Below are 24,985 nucleotides of genomic sequence, written 5' to 3'. Positions count from 1 at the left end.
TGTGGAGGAAGAGGTACCTAATGCTACATAGTAATCACGCCCAGTTAGGTACGATCTAAACCAGTCTAAGACTAAGCCACTAAGGCCTACCCAGCTCTGTAGTCGATCAAGAAGTATTTCATGATCAACAGTGTCAAAAGCGGCGCTTAAATCTAGCAGAAAAAGGACTGAGAGTTTGTCTGCATCCTTATTCAATCTCAAGTAATTTACTACCTTAACTAGGGCTGTTTCAGTGCTGTGGAGAGCTCTGAAACCAGATTGAAAAGTGTCATTTATTTGATTTACTTTGACATAGTTATTCAACTGGATTGACACTACTTTTTCAATTATTTTGCTAAGAAAGGTTAGATATAGGTCGATAATTAAGATCAAGATTTCTGTTCTTTAGTAGTGGTTTAACCATTGCAGTTTTAAAAATTTTAGGGAGTTCACCCAATTGCAGAGACTGATTAACAATCGTTAGAACTTCATTTGCTAATGAGCTCAGAACCTGCTTGAAAAAGCATGTTGGTAAAGGGTCCAGTAGAGGATTTTAGTGATGAGATCACATCAAGTAGTGTTACCATGTCAACTTCTTGGAAATAAGACATATTAAAGTTAGGCTGAGTAACTGATGTAAGGGTTGATGGTCTATTAGTGCTTGTTGATATGTTCTGCCTTATACTAGTAATCTTGTCCCTAAAAAATATAGCAAACTCCTCACATTTTTCAACTGAAACAGTCTCAGGGAAGCCACAGGAGGTGGGGTTTACTAGCTGATCTATGCTTCTGAACAAGACAGCTGAGTTAATATTGTATGAATTTATTAAGGTAGAGAAATAGTTTTTCCTTGCTGATTTCACTTCACTGTTGTAATTCTGCAATGTTGTTTTATAAATATCAAAATGTACTTGCAGTTTTGACTTTCGCCAACGTCTTTCAGCCTGCCTACAATCTTGCCTAGATTTTACAATAGATGGAGTGTTTCTCCAGGGCATCTTAATATTACCAGAGATTATTTTAGTTACCTTTGGTGCCACAGCATCAATACAGTTCCTAACTCTGTGTGGGAATGTTTCAACTAGCTCATCCCCATTTTCTGAGAGGGGAGGGAGGGACTGTATCATGTCTGTGAAGGCCACGGCACTGCCAGCACTGAGATAACGCTTGGTTATTGTGCGCTTTTCACTGAGTGTTCTAGTAGATAATGACATACACCAAAAATACACCAAAATGGTCAGAGATTGCAACATCAGTAATTTCAGTATTATTAACCTCTATACGTTTAGAAATGATCAAATCTAAAATGTGGCCATGCTTATGAGTTGGGCCTGATATATGCTGTATGAGATCGAAAGAGTTAAGCATCCTCATGAATTCTGAAGTGATTGGATTTGTGGATATATCCATGTGAATATTAAAATCCCCAGCAATTAAAACATAATCAAAATCAATTAAAATCCTTGAAAGCATTTCTTCAAAATCTTCAAGAAAATCTGCATGTAGTCTGGGAGGATGATAGATAACAATCAAAAGAACTGAATAAGTACTGTTGAGTTGTACTGCCAGATATTCAAACGTAGGATGTTCCCCTAATGAGATCTGCTTACATCGGAATGCTTTATGGTAAAAACATGCAACACCACCACCTCTCTTATTTACCCTGGAGACATTAAAATAGTTAAAGTCGGGAGGTGAAGCTTCATTTAGCACTATTGCTCCATTGCTATCAAGCCAAGTCTCTGTTAGAAAAAGAAAGTCCAGACAGTAATCTTCAATTAATTTAGCTATTATAAAAGACTTGTTTGCGAGTGAGCGGACGTTTAGTAAGGAGACTTTGAAGACTTGATGTGTTTGATCAGCATCGCTTACATCACTTGTGCATTTCACTGGGATCAAATTTTGTTTGTTACAATGTTTTGTACCCTTATGTTTTCTTCTGATTACATTTTTATTTCGATTCTGAGAGCCATGCCACCGGCTATTTAAAATAACTGGAATGTAACACGGACTAGGAGCATGGGTTCTAAACAAACAATCCTTAGGATACAGTCACACTCAGGGAGAATAATCACGGACCATAAAGAGATTAATACATGGTTTAGAGAATTTTATTCACATTTATACTCTTCTAAACATTTGGTTACAGAATCTGATTTCCAGACTTTTTTTTAAGGATCTCACTCTACCAAAGCTTTCTGAATCAGCTAAGACTGCATTGGACTCTCCAATTTCTCAAATAGAGGTTGCTGAAGCAATTCAGAGTTTTTCTAGCAGTAAAGCACCTGGACCGATGGTTTTGGCTGTGATTTTTTTGCAAAAATTGGTCCATTTATACTAAGGATGCTCAATGACTCAATTAAAAATAAAAAAACTTCCTGACTCACTATACCAGGCAAATATTTGCCTTTTACTGAAAAAGGGGAAGGACGATACAGATCCTGCTTCATACAGACCTATCGCCTTGCTTAATACAGATCAAAAAATACTATCCAAGATATTGGCCTCTAGGTTAGCTGAGTACATAACGGAAATTATTCATCCTGATCAAACTGGTTTCATTCTGTTGATCAAACTGGTTTCAGCAGCACACAAAACTAACTCCAATGCAGCTGTTGTCGCGCTTGATGCCCAGAAGGCCTTTGATCAAATCGAATGGCCATATATGTTTCACACACTGAGTCAATTTGGGTTTGGCGACCCCTTTATAGATTGTATCAAGATGCTTTACTTACACCCATCATCATGTATATTGAGATGAGATGATGAGATGAGATTCAATTTATTGTCATTGCACATGTACAAGTACAGGCAACGAAATGTGGTCTAGCATCTGACCAGAAGAGCGATAAGTAGTGGGTAGAATGTACTATAAATATTATAAACAATATATACAGATGAAATATGTACTATAAATATTATAAACAATATATACAGATGGGATATGCCAATGTCAATGCTGTAGACCAGATATACAGATAGATATAAGTTGCTATAAACATGATATACAGAAGGGATATAAACATGATATACAGGTAGGGTAATTTACAGAATAGTGTGTAATTCAGTGTATTTGTGCAAATATAGGGAGTATGTATGGATCAAGAATACGGATTGTGCAAAGTGACAACAGATGAGACAGATAATGTTTACGGCTAATGTCCAGAGTGTAGGTATGTGAGTGTTAGTGTTGGACAGAGTTTAGTAAGGTGACAGTTCTGGGGAAGAAGCTGTTCCTTAATCTGCTTGTCCTGGACCGTAAGCTCCTGAAGCGTCTGCCAGAGGGCAAAGTAGCAAAAAGACTGTGAGCAGGGTGGAAGGAATCCTTAAGGATGCTGCGAGCTCGTCGCAGACAGCGTTTTTTCTGGATAACCTCTATTGATGGGAGTGGAGTCCCTGTGATCTTTTGGGCTGTTTTCACCACCCTCTGTAGAGTCTTACATTCTGAGACAGTGCAGTTTACATACCAGACTGTAATACAGTTGGACAGAATACTCTCTATCACACAGCGGTAGAAGTTCACCAAGATGACTGAAGACAGGTGTTGTCTCCTTAGAGTCCTCAAGAAAAAGAGGCGCTAGTGAGCCTTCTTGACCAGGCTGGAGGTGTTAGTGGTCCAGGACAGATCCTCTGAGATATGTATACCCAGGAATTTGAAACTGGCAACCCGTTCAACAGCCTTTCCACTGATGTAGATGGGGTGGTGTGTGTTACCTTTCCCCTTCCTGAAGTCTATGATCAGTTCCTTTGTTTTTTTGGTGTTCAGGAGCAAGTTGTTATCAGCACACCACCCGGCCAGATGTTCCACTTCTTCTCTGTAGGCTGTCTCATCATTGTTGGTGATGAGACCAATCACTGTGGTGTCATCAGCAAACTTGATCATAGAGTTGGATTCATGAACAGTTCGACAGTCGTGTGTGAAGAGAGAGTAGAGATACGGACTCAGTACCCAACCTTGTGGTATTCCTGTGCTGAGTGAGATGGTTTTTGAGAGTATGTGGCCTGACCTAACCTGCTGAGGCCTGTTGGTCAGGAAATCCTTAATCCAAAGGCAGAGGGAGGTGCCAATCCCCAGATCTCCAAGTTTGTTGATTAACTTGGCTGGGATGACAGTGTTAAATGCTGAGCTAAAATTGACGAACAGCATTCGTGCATAGGTGTTGCTATTGTCCAGATGTGAGAGCACAGAATGCACCGCAATAGAGACAGCATCCTCCGTGCTCCTATTTCTGCGGTATGCAAACTGATGAGAGTCCAGTTTGGGTGGGAGGCAGTCTTTCAGTTGTGCCAGGCCTAGTCGCTCAAAGCACTTCGCTATGATGGGTGAGAGTGCTACAGGGCGGTAGTCATTCAGACACATTGGGTTGGAGTGTTTCGGCACTGGTACAATGGCTGTGGATTTGAAGCATGTTGGTACAGCTGCCTGGGCGAGGGACAGGTTGAAGATGTCAGTGAAGACTGTGGTGAGCTGCTCTGCACATGCTCTCAGCACACGCCCAGGAATGCCGTCAGGGCCAGCGGCCTTGTATGCGTTGATCTGGTACAGTGCATTGTAGACATCTGTAGAGGTGAGTGTCAGGGGTTGGAGATCTGCTGAAGGTCTGATGATGGTGCTCGTCTCCCTGTTGTCTTTGTCAAAGCGAGCATAGAAGTTATTTAGCTCGTTGAGAAGGGAGACGTCTGCATTTACTATGGTGGAATTGTTGGGCTTGTACTCTGATAGCCTGAATGCCCTGCCACATGCGTCGGGGATCATAGTTGGAGAAATGATCCTCCACTTTTAGCTTGTAACAGTACTTGGCCTTTTTGATGCCCCTCCTCAGATTTGACCTGGATTTACTATAGGCCTGTGCGTCACCCGATTTGAATGCGCTGTCGCGGGCCTTCAATAGAAGACGCACTTCCTTGTTCATCCATGGTTTCTGATTTGGGTATGTGATGATCTGCCTTTGTCATGTTATTCCATCAATGCTGGTTTTGATGTAGTCCAGTACAGTGGAGGTGTATGTGTTAATGTCCGTGTGAGAGCCACAAGTAGCCTGTGAAGCAAACATTCTCCAGTCAGTGTGATGAAACCTGTTCTGAAGTATAGAGTCTGTCTCTGCTGGCCAAATCTTGACAGTTGTTACTGACGGCTTCACGCATTGGATTAATGGAGAGTACTTTGGGATGAGGAATGAAGAGATGTGATCTGACTTCCCCAGATGGGGGAGGGGGGTCACGGTATAAGCTACAGCGATATTTGTGTATACATGATCCAGTGTTTTGTTTCCTCTTGTACTGCAGGAAACATGCTGGTGAAATTTAGGAAGCGCAGTCTTTAGGTTTGCGTGATTCAAATCCCCCGCAGCTATAAAGGCAGCCTTCGGGTGAACAGTCTGTTGTAGCATCCGGTGGTATATATACTGCAGTGATTATAGTGGAAGTTAATTCTCTCTGCAGATAGAACGGTCTACACTTAATCATGAGAAATTCAAGATCAGCTGAGCAGTGTCTCTCCATAATGGTAACGTTTGTGCACCAAGCCTTGTTAATATAAATGCACAATCCCCCTCCTCTGGTCTTACCGGAGTCATCTGCTGTTCTGTCTGCCCGGAGTGTGTAGCGTCCGGCTAGCTTGATAGCATTGTCAGGAACGCTGGAATTTAGCCACGATTCCGTAAAAATCATGACATTACAGTCCAGAAGTGTCTTCCTGCAAGTCATGCGGAGTCGTATCTCATCCATTTTATTCACAAGGGACCTCACATTAGCGAGAAAGATGCTGGGTAGTGAAAGCCGGTGCGGTGTTAGCTTTAGCCTGGCCCTCACTCCTCCACACTTCCCTCGCCTTTGTTTATGGTCTCGACGCCGCCTGCGATTACTTCCGCCCGGCTGGGTAGAGTATGCAGCTCCCGGAGTTCTGAGGATCTCCGTTGGGATGTGTCGAAGGTCGGTGACAAAGCTGTCAGAGTAACGCAGAAGTTCCTGCTGGGTGTATGATGTAAATGCGAGGCTGTTATGTGCGAACAGACTCGAGATAAGTAGAAAAATACTGCAAAATCGCAGAATCTGGTGGAGACGCAAGGTCGCGCGATGTGTTCGCGCCGCCATCTTGGTCATCTATATTGACTAATGGAGACCGTTCCAGGCCATTTTTGCTCCAGCGTGGTGTTCGGCAGGGCGATCCTTTATCCCCTCTTTTGTTTAACATAGCTTTGGAACCTCTTGCCCTGGGAATTTGGTTACACCCTGACATTCATGGAGTTAAATTGGGAGAGCTAGAAAGCCTGGTCAGTTTGTATGCAGATGATTTACTGTGCGTTTCAAATCCTTACACCTCAATTCCCTGCCTGCTAAATTATATAGACTCCTTTGGCAGGCTATTTGGGTACACAATTAATAGGAATAAAAGCGAACTTATGCCGCTTACTGATAATTTAGATGCCAATTTTCTTGCCACTTTGCCTTTTAAAGTAGTTAGGGAGCATATTACCTATCTTGGCCTGCAGATCTCTAAAAACCTCAAACTGTTATTTAAGTAAAATTTCCAGTCAGCACTGGTTAAGCTCAAAGCGGACATTGATAAATGTTACTTCCATTATCCATGGTTGGGCGAATAAATGCAAAAAAAATGGTTACACTCCCAAGGTTTCTTTATCTCTTCCAAAGCCTCCCAAATTATTTGCCAAATTCTTTTTTTTAAGCAGCTTGATGGTATTATTTTGCCATTTTTCTGGGCCTACGAGATGCCCCGCATTTCTAGAAGCCATCTACAAAAAATGGCATCGGAAGGTGGATTTGGCTTGCCCATCTTTAAACATTATTATTGGGCAGCAAATGCCAGGGCTCTCTCTTTTTGGCAACTTGGTTCGCGGGAGGGTCTGCTATTGGATTCTTCCCCACTGTCAAATCAAATCAAATCAAATTTTATTTATATAGCGCTTTTTTACAACAGTTGTTGTCACAAAGCAGCTTTACAAGTGCCGAGTCCTAGCCCCCAGTGAGCAAGCCAAAGGCGACAGTGGCAAGGAAAAACTCCCTAGTTTTTTGCATGAGGAAGAAACCTTGAGAGGAACCAAGACTCAGGGGGGGAGCCCATCCCCCTCTGGCCGACACCGGTCACCATGACAACAACAACAATATAGACAGAATGTAGACAGAATGTAAAAGATGCAATAATGTCCATTTAGACAGAATATAAAAGATGTAATAATGTCCATCATGGTGTAGGCATCCGGTTAGGCAGGAGGTGGCCGGCCCAGGATGGATCGCTTGTCTCTCCTCATCTCATTATTCCTCAAGCAGGCGGGCAGCCATGTGGAGAAATGAAACAGGGAAAATTAGCTCTGTATGAGGACATGTACAGGACAGGTAAAATTATAAATATTTCTGGAGTGTGGCAGCAACTCCGGCACTAAGTTAAATTATTACAGCCTAGCTAAAAAAGGCAGAACCAGAAGGTAACATAGGCTTGGGGGCATTCTGAGACAATGGCATCCGTCCACTGCACTGTCAACAAACTTGAGTGACCACGAGCAGTGACAGGATGACAGCAACAGCACCCCAGTCTACCATAAAACCCTTCGTCTATGAACCCCTGGATCTGTACCTTTATCTAAGGGGGATATTAATTATCAAACGCTAGACTAAATAAGTGGGTTTTCAACCTAGATTTAAAGATTGTGACTGTGTCAGAGTCCCGGACACATTTAGGAAGATTATTCCAAAGCTGGGGGGCCTTATAAGAAAAGGCTCTTCCCCCTGCTGTTACCTTGTTAATTTGTGGAACTAATAACAAACCAGCACCCTGTGATCTTAGTTGACGTGGGGGTTCATAGTAGGAAATAAGTTCCTGGAGGTATTCAGGAGCAAGCCCGTGTAGTGCTTTATATGCTAATAATAGAATTTTAAAATCAATACGAAATTTAACTGGGAGCCAATGCAGGGCTGATAGGACTGGTCTAATATGCTGAAATTTTCTAGTTCTGGTCAGAACTCTAGCTGTGGCATTTTGAACTATTTGAAGTTTATTTAGATTCCTATTTGAACATCCTGACAGTAGTGAATTGCAGTAGTCTAGTCTAGAGCTAACAAAGGCGTGCACCAATTTTTCTGCATCATCTTGTGATAATGCATTTCTTAATTTGGCAATATTGCGGAGATGTAGAAAAGCTATCCTAGTAGTATTATCTATATATTTATCAAATGATAGGTCGGAGTCGAGTATGATGCCTAGGTTTTTGGCTACTGTGCCAGGTGTAATGGGATAGTCTGCAAGATTAAGCTGTAAATTTGGAATTTTCTGTCTTGCGGCCTTAGGGCCCACAAGGAGAACTTCTGTTTTGTCCTCATTTAATTGTAGGAAGTTTAGAGACATCCAGCATTTAATATCTCTTACACAGGCCTCAATTTTTCCTAAACCGAGTTTGTCATTGGGTTTGGCTGATATGTAAAGTTGTGTCATCCGCATAGCAGTGAAAATTGACACCATGTTTGTTTATAACTGTGCCCAATGGTAGCATATATAATGTAAATAATAGTGGTCCTAAGATGGAGCCTTGCGGGACCCCATATTTAACCATTGTACGTTTGGATGAAATGTTATTGAGCTCTACAGACTGATAGCGATTTGTTAAGTAAGACTGAAACCATGAAAGGGCTGTGCCTGAAACTCCAACCCAGCGTTCTAACCTTTCTAGCAAGATCCTATGATCAATTGTGTCGAAAGCTGCACTAAGATCAAGAAGCACTAACAGTGATACATAGCCTTGATCTGATGCAAGGAGGAGATCATTTGTTACTTTAACTAATGCTGTGTCAGTACTGTGATGAGGCCTAAAACCAGATTGGAACTTTTCAAATATGTTATTCCTATGCAGATATAGGCATAATTGCTGGGCAACAGCTTTTTCTATGATCTTAGATATAAATGATGTGTTTGAAATGGGTCTATAATTAGATAGCACAGTCGGATCAAGATTTGGTTTCTTGATCAGAGGTTTGATAATTGCTAACTTACATGATTTGGGCATGTGACCTATTGTAATGGATGAGTTAACTATAGTTAGAAGAGGTTCAGTTACAGCTGGTAATACCTCTTTTAATAACTTTGAGGGAACTGAGTCTAGTGTGCAGGTAGTACAATTTAAGGAAAAAATTATTTTCTCTAATTCTGATTTTGGGAGTGGATGAAAAGCATCAAGTTTTTCTCCCGGTATGTAATTTAAATCAATATCAACCAAACCAGATGACATACCAGTTGTATTGCTAATAAAGGGTTTTATATTTTGTCTAATATTCTCCATTTTATTATCAAAGAAATCTATAAATACATTACTAGTGAGGTTTACTGGAATCTGAGGTTATGTGCCTGCTTCATTTTTTGTAAGTTTAGAAATAGTATTAAAAAGAAATCTAGGATTGTTTTTATTTTTCTCTATCAGTGAGGCTAAGTATGCTGAGCGTGCTTTAGTGAGTGCCCGTTTGTAGTCAATAATGCTATCCTTCCAGGCACAGTGGAATACTTCCAATTTAGTAGATCGCCATTTCCGCTCTAATTTACGTGCTATTTGTTTTAAGTTTCTAGTTTGGTCAGTGTACCACGGGGCGAGCTTTTTGGATCTAGCTTTTTTATATTTTAGTGGAGCTACTATATCTAGAACTGATCTGCAGGTATTCTCCAAGTAGTCGGTTAGACTATCTAACTCTCCTGGATCGGATGGCGAGTGGGCTAAAGCAGTTAAGTCAGGGAGGGTTTCAATAAACTGTGTTGCTGTTGATGAATTTATCGAGCGCTTTATACACTGCCAAGGAGACGGGCGGGTATTTATGTTAAGGTGAAAATCGAATTTGACTAAATAGTGATCGGAGATTGCTACGGTTTGCGGGAGTATGTTTATATTATCTACGTCAATACCCAGCGTTAATATTAGATCTAGGGTATGATTTCGATAATGTGTAGGTCCTACTACGTTTTGTTTAATGCCGACAGAGTTCAATATAGAAGTAAAAGCCCTTGTCAGTGGATCCTCCGCATTATCAAAGTGTATGTTAAAGTCTCCTACCATTATTATTTTGTCACTACATACTGCTAAATTTGCTGCAAAATCGGTGAAATCATTTAAGAAATCTGAGTAAAGCCCTGGTGGTCTGTATACATTGGTTAGGGAAAATGTACTTTTATTTTCAGATGGACTAATTACATTAATAGACTGCATCTCAAATGAGTTTGAAATATCTAAGTATTTCTGATGAATTTCTAAACAATCACGATAGATTATACATATTCCACCTCCTCTGCCTGACAGTCTAGGTCTATGTATATAACTATATCCCACAGGAGTGGCTTCGTTTAGAGTTAAATAATCACCAGATTGAACCCACGTTTCAGTTAGACATAGAATATCAATTTTCTGGTCTGTTATAAGTTCATTTACAAAAACTGCTTTTGAGTTGAGCGATCGAATATTGATTATTCCAATTTTCAGATCGGTCATATAGGTTGTAATAATTTGATGTGAAGTCTGAATATTAGTTAAAAACTTAGGGCGGACTATTTTCTTATGATTTAATTTAACCCGGGGCACAGACACAGTCTCAATCCTATGGGATCTTGGTGACGCCTCTAAGCAGCTCGCAGACAGACGGTTTAGCCCATTAGTCTGCGGCCTGGTCGCGACTCTGGTTAGTCAGCAGCTCCTAGTACTACACTGCCCACTAACTAACAGACTACGGGCTATGCTGCAAGATAACAGGGCAGCGCCATCCCGGGTGGGGTGGACACCGTCCCTGCCTAAAAGACCAGGCTTGCCCTCTAACTCTTCCCAATTATTAATAAAGCCCACTTGATTTTCTGAACACCACTTGGACATCCAGTGGTTTAGCGACGTGAGCCTGCTGTATTGCTCATCGCCACGCCGCATTGGGATGGGGCCAGAGCAGATTACGGCATCGGACATTGTCTGGGCTAATTTAACCACCTCTTTAACATTAGCCTTAGTCACCTCTGACTGCCGCAGACGTATATCGTTGGCCCCTACATGTATAACTATCCTAGAGAATCGTTTATGGGCTAACAGTCTAAGGTTGCCACTAATGTCCGGCGCTCTGGCTCCTGGTAAACAGCTAACTGTAACCGCTGGTGCCCCTACAGGAATAGCGACTTTCACGTGTCGGACTATAGAGTCTCCCATCACCAGAGTCTCCTCAGAGGGTGTAGCACTGAGCGGGGCAAACCTGTTGGACACGTGAACCGGTGAGTGGTGCTCTGGTGGGCTAGCGCTGGCGTTAGCGGTAGCTGCAGCCCTCGCTCTCCGACTACGCCGCCGAGACGTCACCCATTCGCCCCGCTGTGAGGGCTCTATCGCCGGAGTCGCGGAGGCGCTAGTTCTCCCTGGCGCGTCCACACCTACTACAGACCCTGTCCCTGTCTCTCTATCCCTCAATAATGAGTGGACGCGTCGCTCTAAGCGAAAGGGTCTAGACTGAACATGCCACACTCCGAACACGGGAACAAACCAACACCAGCCATGAATAAATCAAAACACTTACCGTGTCTAGCCGATATATAAACTTACGCTAGCTGATTTGTGAAGGCAGAAACTTGGTCAGCGGCCGGAATAAAACCTGTAAAATTTATCTAGGAAGGCAAAAGGTAAAGATTAGCACGTAAATAGATTATTATACTTTAGAAAACAGTTTCAAAATTCGCTCCGCAACAGCGTCGGCAGGAAGCAGCGTCACACAGAACCGTCACACAGGAAGCAGCCTCACGTACAGTCTCCCCTCACGTACAGTCTCCAAAACAGTCCACTGTGGATAAAATTTGAGGCTAGGTCAATCCCAAAGTCCTCACTAACAGTCTTATTGTTTTCCAAAGTAGTACCTAATAAATCACTAATAGAGAACAATTTCATAATTAATAACTCACTGAGGATCTTAAATCAAATTAAATATTTTACCAAAGCACAGAAGACATCAGTCTATACTCCAATTCTTCATAATCACCAATTTCCACCTTCTCAAGTGGATGGGACATACTCATTGCTAGGAGAGGCAGGTTTGAAATCCATAAGGGATCTGTATATGAAGGGAAACTTTGTTTCGTTTATACAATTCAAAGCTAAGTTTAATCTTCCTTCACAACATTTTTTTCGCTATCTGCAACTGCAGCATTATGTTAGAGGAAATATTCCAAACTTCGAATCAGAACCAAATAATTATCCAATATATAGGTTTTTTTTGTATGGACCCTCAGTCGAGACATCTAGTCTCCCAATTCATTTCTGTTTTGTCTTCGACTCCTGACACCACACGGTATAGAGAGGCTTGGGCCAGGGAGACTAACAGCCAGATAACAGAGGAGGTTTGGGAAGAAAGCCTCAAAAGGATTTCACTTTGTTCCATTAGCTCTCGATATAGACTGATTCAGTTTAAAGTTTTACATAGGATGCACTACTCAAGGGTTAAACTGCATAAGATATCTGGTTCAATATCTCCGCTTTGTGAGAGATGTAAAATCAATCAATCAATCAATCAAATTTTATTTATATAGCGCTTTTTACAACAGTTGTTGTCACAAAGCAGCTTTACAAGTGCCGAGTCCTAGCCCCCAGTGAGCAAGCCAAAGGCGACAGTGGCAAGGAAAAACTCCCTAGTTTTTTGCATGAGGAAGAAACCTTGAGAGGAACCAAGACTCAGGGGGGGAACCCATCCTCCTCTGGCCGACACCGGTCACCATGACAACAACAACAATATAGACAGAATGTAGACAGAATGTAAAAGATGCAATAATGTCAATTTAGACCGAAACATATGTAATAATGTCCATCATGGTGTAGGCATCCGGTTAGGCAGGAGGTGGCCGGCCAGGATGGATCGCTTGTCTCTCCTCATCTCATTATTCCTCAAGCAGGCGGGCAGCCATGTGGAGAAATGAAACAGGGAAAATTAGCTCTGTATGAGGACATATACAGGACAGGTAAAATTATAAACATTTCTGGAGTGTGGCAGCAACTCCGGCACTAAGTTAAATTATTACAGCCTAGCTAAAAAAAAAAAAAAAACCAACAGAGGAGGGTTCTGTAATGTCTGAATACATATTCCAAACTGTGTTACTAAGCAAAGTATGTAGTAAGATTTATTGACCACTAGGGGGCAATGAATGTCAATGTTAACTAAGCAGTAGTAGAGCGGGTGGAAGTGTTATAAGAGCGCGAAGAGAATAAAGGGAGTTGAGTTATCAGTCATGGAGTCTGGACGTGGTTTTATTAGATTGAGCAGGCAACACAACATGGTGTCAGAGTGATTTGCGAACTCACAAAACGAAGAAAAAGGAAAGAAGGAGAAAATGGAAGCTTTCGGTGTTCCGACCCCACAGATGGACTGGCAAGCATCTAACCTGCCGGACGCATGGCGCCGTTTTAAGCAGCATGCTGAGCTAATGTTCTCTGGCCCGCTAAAGCAACAAACAGAGGAACAGAAGTGTAGCTTTCTACTATTGTGGATCGGAGATAAAGGACGGGACATAAGCAACACATGGACCGTGACAGAGGACGATGCCAAACTGTTAAAAACGTACTACGATGGCTTCACAGCATACATCACACCAAAAGCTAATCCTATATTCGCCAGATACAAGTTCCAAGAGAAGATGCAAGGCAGTGGTGAGTCATTTGAACAATTTGTCACAGAGCTAAGACTACTTGTCAAAGACTGCAATTACGCCAATAGTGATGAAATGGTCCGAGATCGTATCGTTTTTGCCACAAACTCTCCTAGAGTAAGAGAAAAGCTACTGAGCCAAGGGCCTGAGCTAACGCTAGACAAAGCGATCGACATTGGCCGTTCTCACGAACTAGCCCAGCTTCAGCTAAAGGTCATGGCGAATGACAGCCACGAGGTGGATGCAATACACCAAAAACATTATAGGCCTAGCTCTACCAAACGACCTGGCAAGCCTAACGAAAGCCAGAAATCGTCCAACGAACGATGTGGTGCGTGTGGAGGCATACATAACCAAATGAAAGAATGTCCAGCAAAAGGAAAAATGTGTTTAAAGTGCAAAAAATATAACCATTTTGCAAAAGTATGTAGAACCAAGTCCCATACTCAATACAGAAAAGAACACAAAGAGGTACACTCTATAAGAGAGGCCCAAGAAGACACCGCCCCTGAGCTGTTCATAGACACTGTTACAGCAGCCGAAGAGGAAGGCGAGGACAGTGCATATGCAGAAATAACACTGAGACATAACTGTTGAATCGGATCACAAGCCACTCGAGTCGATACTCCGTAAACCACTAGCTCTTGCACCGCCCCGATTACAGCGAATGCTGCTGGCTCTGCAGAAATACAGCATCACTCTCATCCACAAACCTGGAAAGGACATTCCGGTTGCCGACACATTGTCAAGGAAATCTGTGGATGATGAAGACAGTTCACTGACTGAGGACATGGAGACTCAAGTACACGCTGTCATCAACGCAGCACCAGTGAGTACAAACAGGCTATGTGACATCAAAGTAGCCACAACAGAAGACGAGCAGCTGTCTGCCCTCAAACACACCACTTGGTCAGGTTGGCCAGAAATAAGAAGGAAATGTTCTCCACTCATCATTGATTACTGGAACCACCGCGACGAAATCACAGAGGTTGATGGAATCCTTCTGAAAGGGGAGAAAATAATAATCCCTCACAAGCTCAGGAAAGACATGTTGCAACGCATACACACAGGACATTTGGGAATAGAAAAGAGTAAACACAGGGCTAGAGACATTATGTTCTGGCCAGGTATGAGCCAACAGATCGAAGAAACGGTAATGAAGTGTGACATATGTCAAAAATACCGTAGCTCTAACCAGAAGGAACCAATGATCTCCCATACCATCCCTGAGAACCCATGGCAGACTGTAGCAACAGATTTGTTTACTTGGAATTCGGAAAACTACATCATCATATGTGACTACCTGAGCAGGTATTTTGAAGTTCAGCGACTGCACAACACCACTACAGCTGCTGTAATTCACAAGATGAAAGGTGCCTTTGCCAGACATGGCATCCCAGAGAAGGTCATAAGTGACAATGGGCCATGCTACAACTCCAGAGAATTCCACCAGTTTGCAGATGCCTGGGGCTTCCAACACATCACTTCAAGCCCACGTTATCCCCAGAGCAACGGTTTAGCCGAAAAGACTGTTCAGACAGTTAAGCGAATCTTCACAAAAGCCAAGGAGGATGGAAAAGATCCCTACCTTGGCCTACTAGAATACAGAAACACTCCTATAGATGGACTGAAATCACCAGCACAGATCCTCATGAGCCGCAGGCTGCGTTCCGTCTTGCCCACAACAACAAAACAGCTGCAACCTCGGACAACCCCTCCAAGCACTCTCCAAACAAGAAGAGAGGAATGCCAGCGCCGCCAAAAGTGACACTACAACAAGGCTGCTAGACCCCTATCCATGCTGCCATCCGGAGCGCCCATATGTTTTAAGCAGGACGATGGTCTGTGGCAACCAGCCTTAGTCATGCAACCAGCAGAGACCCCACGCAGCTACCACGTCAAAACTAGCGAGGGACAAACCTTCAGACGGAACAGACGACGCCTTCTTCCAGCACACGGCAACCCACCTACACCCACCATGCAGCAACCCGAGATCAACAGGAACACCTCAACCATTACCGGAGAAGCACCAACAGAACAGAAACCCCAAAACACCCACGAATATGAACTGGCCCGTGCTGAGCTTAGAACAAGATCTGGTCGCATCATTAAACCAAGGCAGATCCTTGATTTATAATAGTAAATAGATAGGTAGAAAATTGAACAATAAATATACTTACATATGTACATATATGATACTGAGAGTATCAATGTTAGCAACTAACTGTGTTAGTAATGTTCATATATGCAATTCACTACTGGTGTAACACTTTTTCAGTATATTCAGTATGCTTCAAGTTGTGCGTAAGACAGCACCTATTTTGTTAGAGGGAGATGTAATGTTTGAATACATATTCCAAACTGTGTTACTAAGCAAAGTATGTAGTAAGATTTATTGACCACTAGGGGGCAATGAATGTCAATGTTAACTAAGCAGTAGTAGAGCGGGTGGAAGTGTTATAAGAGCGCGAAGAGAATAAAGGGAGTTGAGTTATCAGTCACGGAGTCTGGACGTGGTTTTATTAGATTGAGCAGGCAACACAACAGGTTCCTTGTCACATCTGTTTTCATTTTGCCCTGTTCTGCATGGCTTTTGGACCAATGTGTTCAATTGGCTCTCAGGAGCTCTTGGGGTACAACTAAACTTTGACCCTATAACTGCAATTTGCGGATACTCTACATTACTGGATCCTCTTCCATACCCCCTACAACAGGTGGTAATGGCTGGTATGGTTGTGGCCAAAAAGCTGATCCTCCTTGACTGGAAATCGCCCACTGCTCCATCATTTAAATGATGGCTGTCTGAAATGCTCACATTTGCTTCAATGGAACGTTTGTGCAGTCGGGGCCAGAAAGCACAATACCTCAATAAAACCTGGAAACCTGTATTGGACTATTTTAAGGGACAGTAACCTGAGCATGTTTTGTCTTTTTTTTTTTTTTGATGTTTTGTACAGAGCCCCGTAGGGGTCACTGGCGAAAAAAAAATTTGAAGAGCAAAATCCGTACGCACGGATTTCTAAACCGTACGTACGGATTACTAAACCGTACGTACGGATTACTAAACCGTACGCACGGATTACTAAACCGTAAGCACGGATTACTAAACCGTACGCACGGATTACTAAACCGTACGCACGGATTACTAAACCGTACGCACGGATTTATAAAACGTGTGTACAGATTTTTCTTTCTCCGGGCCTCCGTAGCTTTCTCCCTAGTAACCCCTCCAGGGCTCCGTAGGTTTTAGACTACTCAGCCCATGTCCTGGTCTTATATGTCACGGTTTGCCTGCTTGTGTCTGGGTGTTTTCAGCCTCGAGCCTGCAGCGCTGCAGTGCTCCAGCGTGCGTGCGGTATTAGGAAACGTGTCCGCTGTGCACCGCGCGAACGTCTCGTGATGAAGTATCAGTCGCGCGACATAATACGCTCACATCACCGAGGCTATCTCCACACAAAACCAAAAAACCTTCTCACAATTTACCACAAAACTAAGTAGGGTCGTTATTATTACAAGATTTATTACAAGATTTTAAATAGGAACAATATTCCATTTGTTCACATCGCTTTAATGGGTATAGCGGTGAAATTACAATAATCAAACAGGTTAACAACGTCTCTCTGAATGCTGTAAGGCATCACTTCAACATGTTATACACTTCCTGTTTTCCCATGTCACAGTATAACGTAACGTAGTGCAAAATTCTCTAGATTTAAAAAACATTAGCGAATATAAGATCTCTATGATTGTTACAGTACAATCCAAACATGGTCTATTTAAAATGAACTAAATCAAAAATGAGAATGGAATTCTTTGAAAACTAAAAACACAGAAATGCTGTTCTAGAACACAAATAATCAGAAGAAGAAATACCAGCACACAACATGGCATATTGAGCAGTGGGCAGATAGGTGAACGCATTTAAAGGGGCAGTTTCAGAGGATTATTGAAAGCCTTATTGATGGTGGGCCAGAGAAATAACAAATGCATCATGAAGAACAGGTCACTCCCTAAGAGAGGAACCTGATTTTAGCCTGATCCAACATCATTTTATACCTCAAATCTAACTGGAAACACGGCATATTGAGTAGTTAAGCGCACAGAGAGCGCATTGAAATGGTTCAGAGGGGCAATTTCAGAGATGTGCTGTATGCCTATAAGGCGTCGGGCCAGACAAATAACACATGCATCATAAGAGAAACCTGTTTTTGGCCTGGCCCAGAATCATTTTAGCCCTCAAATCTAACTGGAAACATGACATATTGAGTAGTTAAGCACACAGGTGAAATGGTTCACAGGTTCAAGTTCAGAGGCCTGCTGTATGCCTGTAATGTCTTGGGCCAGGCAAAACTCAATTGCATCATACATGACTAGTTCCTATATGTATGAGGAACCTGTTTTTAGCCTGGCCCAGAATCATTTTATGCCTCAAATCTAACTGGAAACATGGCATATTGAGTAAAGCACCATGTGCTTTGTGTTTGTTCCCCTTGTCGGCACTGCCCATTGGTAACGTTCTTCGCTTCTCCGTTATCATTTCTGTACATTTAGGTGTACTCCATTATCCCGTCTCTCCTTTGCTCTTTATTGTTTATGTCTTACTGGTTATTGCTGCTCTATGCTTGTGCCTGTTTTCGTGGCATTCAGTGTTCACTACGTTTTCAAGTTTGCTCGTTGAGTTGTGTTTCCGCTTGTTAAAAGAGCTTAAAGCACCAGCGACTCACGATTTTGTGTACTTCACTACAATCCTGAATAAATATATATATATATATATATATATATATATATATATATATATATATATATATATATATATATAACTTTTAAACTATTAAACTTTTGATACAAATATCACTGGAACTTTCATGCAAAGTGCACAAAACAGGTTTATCTGACCTGCCATGAATCTGGCCTGCCATCAGTCTGCACTTACATATTGCCAGTTAGATCTGTTGGGCCAGGTTAAAATCAGGTTTGCTGTACAGACAGGCAACTGTTATGTATGATTCATATGAGTTTTGCCTGGCCCGACACCTTAGAGGCATACAGCAAGCCTCTGAAATTGACCTTCTGAATCATGTGACCTGGGCGCAACAATATACAATATGCCATATTGCCAGTTAGATCTGAGGGTTAAAGTGATGTCAGGCCAGGCTAAAACGAGGTTTCTCTTACACAGAGTAACCTGTTATGTATGATGCATATGTGATTTGCCTGGCCCAGCGCCTTAAAGGTATACAGGAAGCCTCTGAAATCAACCTGAACAATTTCATGTGCGCACTACTGCATGTGTCACGTTTCCAGTTAGATTTAAGAGCTAAAATGTTACTGGGCCAGGCCAAAATAAGGTTTCTCATACATAGAGTAACCTGTTATTTATAAAACATTTGAGTTTTGCCTGACCCAAGACATTACAGGCATACAGCAGGCCTCTGAACTTGGCCCTCTGACCCATTTCACCTGTGCGCACCACTCCATGTGTCATGTCTCCAGTTGGATTTGAGGCATAAAATTATGCTAGACCAGGCCAAAACCAGGTTTCTCTTACATATAGTAAAGAGTTTTGTATGATGCATATGTTATTTACCTGGCCCAATGCCTTACATGCATACAGCAAGCCTCTGAAATCCACCTTATGAACCATTTCACCTGTGCGCTTAAATAGTCAATATGCCATGTTTCCAGTTAGATTTGAGGCATAAAATGATTCTGGGCCAGGCTAAAAACAGGTTATTCATACATATAGGAACTAGTTATGTATGATGCAATTGAGATTTGGGTGGCACAAGACATTACAGGCATACAGCGGGCCTCTGAACTTGGCCCTCTGATCCATTTCACCTGTGTGCTTTACTCAATATGCCATGTTTCCAGTTAGATTTGAGGCATAAAATGATTCTGGGCCAGGCTAAAAACAGGTTCCTCATACATATAGGAACTAATCATGTATGATGCAATTGAGTTTTGCCTGGCCCAAGACATTACAGGCATACAGCAGGCCTCTGAACTTGAACCTGTGAACCATTTCACCTGTGTGCTTAACTACTCAATATGTCATGTTTCCAGTTAGATTTGAGGGCTAAAATGATTCTGGGCCAGGCCAAAAACAGGTTTCTCTTATGATGCATGTGTTATTTGTCTGGCCCGACGCCTTATAGGCATACAGCACATCTCTGAAATTGCCACTCTGAACCATTTCAGTGCGCTCTCTGTGCGCTTAACTACTCAATATGCCGTGTTTCCAGTTAGATTTGAGGTATAAAATGATGTTGGATCAGGCTAAAATCAGGTTCCTCTCTTAGGGAGTGACCTGTTCTTCATGATGCATTTGTTATTTCTCTGGCCCACCATCAATAAGGCTTTCAATAATCCTCTGAAACTGCCCCTTTAAATGCGTTCACCTATCTGCCCACTGCTCAATATGCCATGTTGTGTGCTGGTATTTCTTCTTCCGATTATTTGTGTTCTAGAACAGCATTTCTGTGTTTTTAGTTTTCAAAGAATTCCATTCTCATTTTTGATTTAGTTCATTTTAAATAGACCACGTTTGGATTGTACTGTAACATTCATAGAGATCTTATATTCGCTAATGTTTTTTAAATCTAGAGAATTTTGCACTACGTTACGTTATACTGTGACACGGGAAAACAGGAAGTGTATAACATGTTGAAGTGATGCCTTACAGCATTCAGAGAGACGTTGTTAACCTGTTTGATTATTGTAATTTCACCGCTATACCCATTAAAGCGACGTGAACAAATGGAATATTGTTCCTATTTAAAATCTTGTAATAAATCTTGTAATAATAACGACCCTACTTAGTTTTGTGGTAAATTGTGAGAAGGTTTTTTGGTTTTGTGTGGAGATAGCCTCGGTGATGTGAGCGTATTATGTCGCGCGACTGATACTTCATCACGAGACGTTCGCGCGGTGCACAGCGGACACGTTTCCTAATACCGTGCGCATGCTGGAGCACTGCAGCGCTGCAGGCTCGAGGCTGAAAACACCCAGACACAAGCAGGCAAACCGTGACATATAAGACCAGGACATGGGCTGAGTAATCTAAAACCTACGGAGCCCTGGAGGGGTTACTAGGGAGAAAGCTACGGAGGCCCGGAGAAAGCAAAATCTGTACACACGTTTTATAAATCCGTGCGTATGGTTTAGTAATCCGTGCGTATGGTTTATAAATCCGTGCGTACGGTTTAGTAATCCGTGCGTACGGTTTATAAATCCGTGTGTACGGTTTAGTAATCCGTGCGTACGGTTTATAAATCCGTACGTACGGTTTATAAATCCGTGCGTACGGATTTTGCTCTTCAAATGTTTTTTTCGCCAGTGACCCTTACGGGGCTCCGTAGTTTTGTTAGATATGTATGGAAAATATAAAAGGAATAAATAAAATATTCAAAAACTAAGGTCTTCAATAAGCCTCTGAAACTGCCCCTTTAAATGTGTTCACCTATTTGCCCACTGCTCAATATGCCATGTTGTGTGCTGGTATATCATCTTCCGATTAATTTGTGTTCTAGAACAGCATTTCTGTGTTTTTAGTTTTCAAATCTAAGAATGTTTCCTTACGTTAGAAATGCTGACAAATTCAATCATCATGTACAAATTGCATACAATTGGAACGACTTGAAATAGAAACCATTTTACAAAAGGAATGCTTTTATTATATTTAAAGTTTTTTCTACATTCACAAAATCAGTATGGGAAACAATAACCTCTTAATTTATGCTCCTATGCTCGATTAATATATCTCTTTTAAACAAAGTGCGCAGCAAATGCATCGTGAACACACCCTTTTTGAATAAGGAACCAACTTCAGCCACCGAATAAGGAGCTGCGAATAAGTAACCAAACGAATCTGAAACTGCGAATAAGTAACCAACTTCACCGTCGTCTCTTCGGCAACGTCCAACCTAGGCCGACCTCGCACTGGGTAGTTTTCCATGGTCCCCAATCCAGACACTAAGCGTTCTACCGTTTCACATAAATTCCGACATACAACAGTATTAACCTGCATGTTGGTGAAAGCTTGGAAGCCTGCCTAAGATTACTTCACATCTAAGCAATACATAATCTTCGTCCTGGCAATTCGCCAACCTCATAATCTCATTTGCCATTTCTAGTAAAACGTCAGCCATGTTGCTGTGTGCTGCTCTCTCGGAATTTCACAAGAGGTTCTGTAGTTGTAGCTCCGCCTACTGTTAATTTACATGTTTTTGCATGCTGGTGAAGTTGAAAAAGAAAAGCTGACAAAGAAAAAGTGGAAGATGAAAAAGAAAATAACCAGCAGGTAGCGCCAATCCTCCTTTGCGTTTGCATTTTTATTTTGACACTTAAAGCGCTGTCCACATCAAAAACTGAATTACAAACTATCACTTAGCTATTGATTTTTCGATTTTGTGTTTTCATTAAAATTTTGTCAGACATGCAGCTTATTGCAATGAAAAATAAAAAAAAATGTTACCATTGCATTTTAGTTTTGACGTTTATTATGCAGTTCATCAAGAAAAGACAAGGCCAAAGTGAAGCTTTGATTTTTCTTTTTACAATTAGCTTTTTCATTTTAGATTTGACTGTGAAATACCTGTATGGTCATGAAAATGAATTGGAAAAAACCTTTTTTAATTTTATTTTTGTCACATATGACCCGTGCTCGAGTGATTGCAAATTAAGTGATTTCATTTATTTTTAATTTTGTCATATTTTCACACATGTATGGAAGAAGAAATGGCAAAATGGTATTTTCATTTTAGTGTTTTCATATTAGTTTTATTATTGGCAGGATTTACCTTCCATACACACACACACACACACACACACACACACACACACCACTGTATATAATTTCTGAATACACACAGTGTCTGTGTTCGTGTTCATGTGTGTGTTGATGTGTAAGTGTGAGGAGTTTTTCTCCTTCTCTCTACAGTCTGTCTTGCTGCAGTATTAGAGAGAAAGGCTGTGCTGCTCTGTGTTCAGCTCTGAGGTCAAACCCCTCATCACATTTGAGAGAGCTGAATCTGAACCACAATGAACCAGGAGACTCAGGAGTGAAGCAGCTCTCTGCTCTACTGGAGGATCCACACTGTACACTGGAGAAACTACAGTGAGTTACTGACTCTTTACACACACACACACACACACACACACACACACACACACTACCTCTCACACAGAAACACACACTCACACAGTCAATATATTCTCTCTGTATCTCACACACACACACACACACACTGGAGAAACTAGTTACTGACTTACTGACTCTTCATAAACACACACATACACACGCACTCTCCAGTTCTGTCAGTACTGCTCCAGCAGGCCCAGTTCTGTCAGTACTGCTCCAGCAGGTCCAGGTTCTGCTGTAGACCTGCTCAGTGGGGACAGCAGAACCAGGTTGTCTGATAGAGCAGGAATTTGATCTCTGAGTCGTGCAGAGTGAGACCAGGTGATGTGGATTGTTCTAATATTTTTGCCAATTCATTAATATCAATAATAAATAATGTTGGGCTTAAACAGCAGCCCTGACTCACTCCACTTATTACTAATAGGGATCAATACATATATGAATACTAATGAATATGATTACAGAGTGACCAAATATGAATTTTGTCCCGACACTGTCTCACTCCTGTGACGCGGGGATAGAGGCGGCAGGAGACAGAGGCTGCAAACTGAACGCTTTATTGTCCATGATAACAGAAACACAAAGACTCAGACCAAAAGGCAACAACCATGAAGACAATAGCACTCAAAGCAGTTCTGAGAGGTAGACCAAGGGTGAGGAGACTTCTAGGTGGAGAAGGTGACGTCTGTCCAGGGATTTGAGGTGAAGGCTGAACAATGTGCAGCACTGAACTACACGACCTGTGGGCTTTTAGTATGATGTGTGAAATAAGGAACAGGTGTTAGTAATGTGGTGAATGGGACCTAGTGAGTGATCTGGTAACCGGGGGAGTGGTCTGGTAACCGGGGGAGTGGTCTGGTAACCGGGGGCGTGTGCTGGGCTGAAGTGGGCGTGTGTGAATCAGCGCACATGAGCCCTCTAGTGGCGTCTAGGCTGACCCACCGTGACAACTCCGTGCTCCTGAGAGTTTATTTATTCCGCACCTACAAACCAGATTCCAAAAAAGTGGGGACACTAAACAAATTGTGAATAAAAACTGAATACAATGATGTGGAGATGGCAGATGTCAATATTTTATTTGTAATAGAACATAGATGACAGATCAAAAGTTTAATCTGAGTAAATGTAACATTTGAAAGGAAAAATATGTTGATTCAAAATTTCACTGTCAACAAATACCAAAAAAGTTGGGACAAGTAGCAATAATACCAATAGTGGCTGGAAAAAGGAAATTGAGCATATAACGAACAGCTGGAAGACCAATTAACACTAATTAGGTCAGTTGACAACATGTTTGAGCTTCTCAGAGTGTCGGTGTCTCTCTGAACACAATATGGTAAGAGGACCACCAATTCCACCATTGTTGTGCAGAAAGTGCTGCAATACCAGAATGGTGTTACCCAGCGTAAAATAAAGACTTTTTTTTTGTGGCCCACCTCCACCCCCCATCTTTGGAAAACAACTTTATACAACCCCAAAACCAGAAAAGTTGGCACGTTGTGTAAATCGTAAATAAAAACAGAATACAATGACTTGCAAATCTTTTTCAACCCATATTCAGCTGAATAGAATGCAAAGAAAATATATTTAATGTTTGAACGGAGAAACTTTATTTTGTTTTGCAAATAACCATTAACTTAGAATTCAATGGCAGCAACACATTGCAAAAAAGTTGGCACAGGGACATTTTTACCACTGTGTTACATCGCCTTTCCTTTTAACAACACTCAGTAAACGTTTGGGAACTGAGGAGACCAATTTTTGAAGCTTTTCAGGTGGAATTCTTCCCCATTCTTGCTTGATGTACAGCTTAAGTTGTTCAACAGTCCGGGGTCTCCGTTGTCGTATTTTACGCTTCATAATGCGCCACACATTTTCAATGGGGGACAGGTCTAGACTGCAGGCAGGCCAGGGGAGGACCCGCACTCTTTTGCTACGAAGCCACGCTGTTGTAACACATGCAGAATGTGGCTTGGCATTGTCTTGCTGAAATAAGCAGGGGCGTCCATGAAAAAGACGTCGCTTGGATGGCAGCATATGTTGCTCCAAAACCTGTATGTACCTTTCAGCATTAATGGTGCCTTCACAGATGTGTAAGTTACCCATGCCTTGGGCACTAATGCACCCCCATACCATCACAGATGCTGGCTTTTGAACTTTGCGCCTATAACAGTCCGGATGGTTCTTTTCCTCTTTGGTCCGTAAGACACGACGTCCAC

The 24,985-nt window shown here is 41.9% G+C and overlaps 1 protein-coding gene across 5 annotated transcripts in view; it reads left to right on the top strand.

Moving 5' to 3' along the window:
- The window catches only part of LOC143487753 (NACHT, LRR and PYD domains-containing protein 3-like), a 291,094-nt gene that overhangs the window by 194,152 nt on the left and 71,957 nt on the right, over positions 1 to 24,985 (top strand). For 4 of the 5 annotated variants that reach the window (XM_076986895.1, XM_076986899.1, XM_076986896.1 and 1 more), the window contains one exon: positions 22,566 to 22,742. The exons of the other annotated variant lie outside the window; for it this stretch is intronic. In XM_076986895.1, the coding sequence (XP_076843010.1) occupies positions 22,566 to 22,742 (177 nt within the window). The remainder of the gene's footprint in view (positions 1 to 22,565; positions 22,743 to 24,985) is intronic. 5 annotated transcript variants of the gene reach the window in all.

Source organism: Brachyhypopomus gauderio, unplaced genomic scaffold, assembly GCF_052324685.1.
Source record: "Brachyhypopomus gauderio isolate BG-103 unplaced genomic scaffold, BGAUD_0.2 sc50, whole genome shotgun sequence".
NCBI classification, from domain to species: Eukaryota; Metazoa; Chordata; class Actinopteri; order Gymnotiformes; family Hypopomidae; genus Brachyhypopomus; species Brachyhypopomus gauderio.
This window is presented reverse-complemented; position numbering and strand designations above follow the sequence as displayed.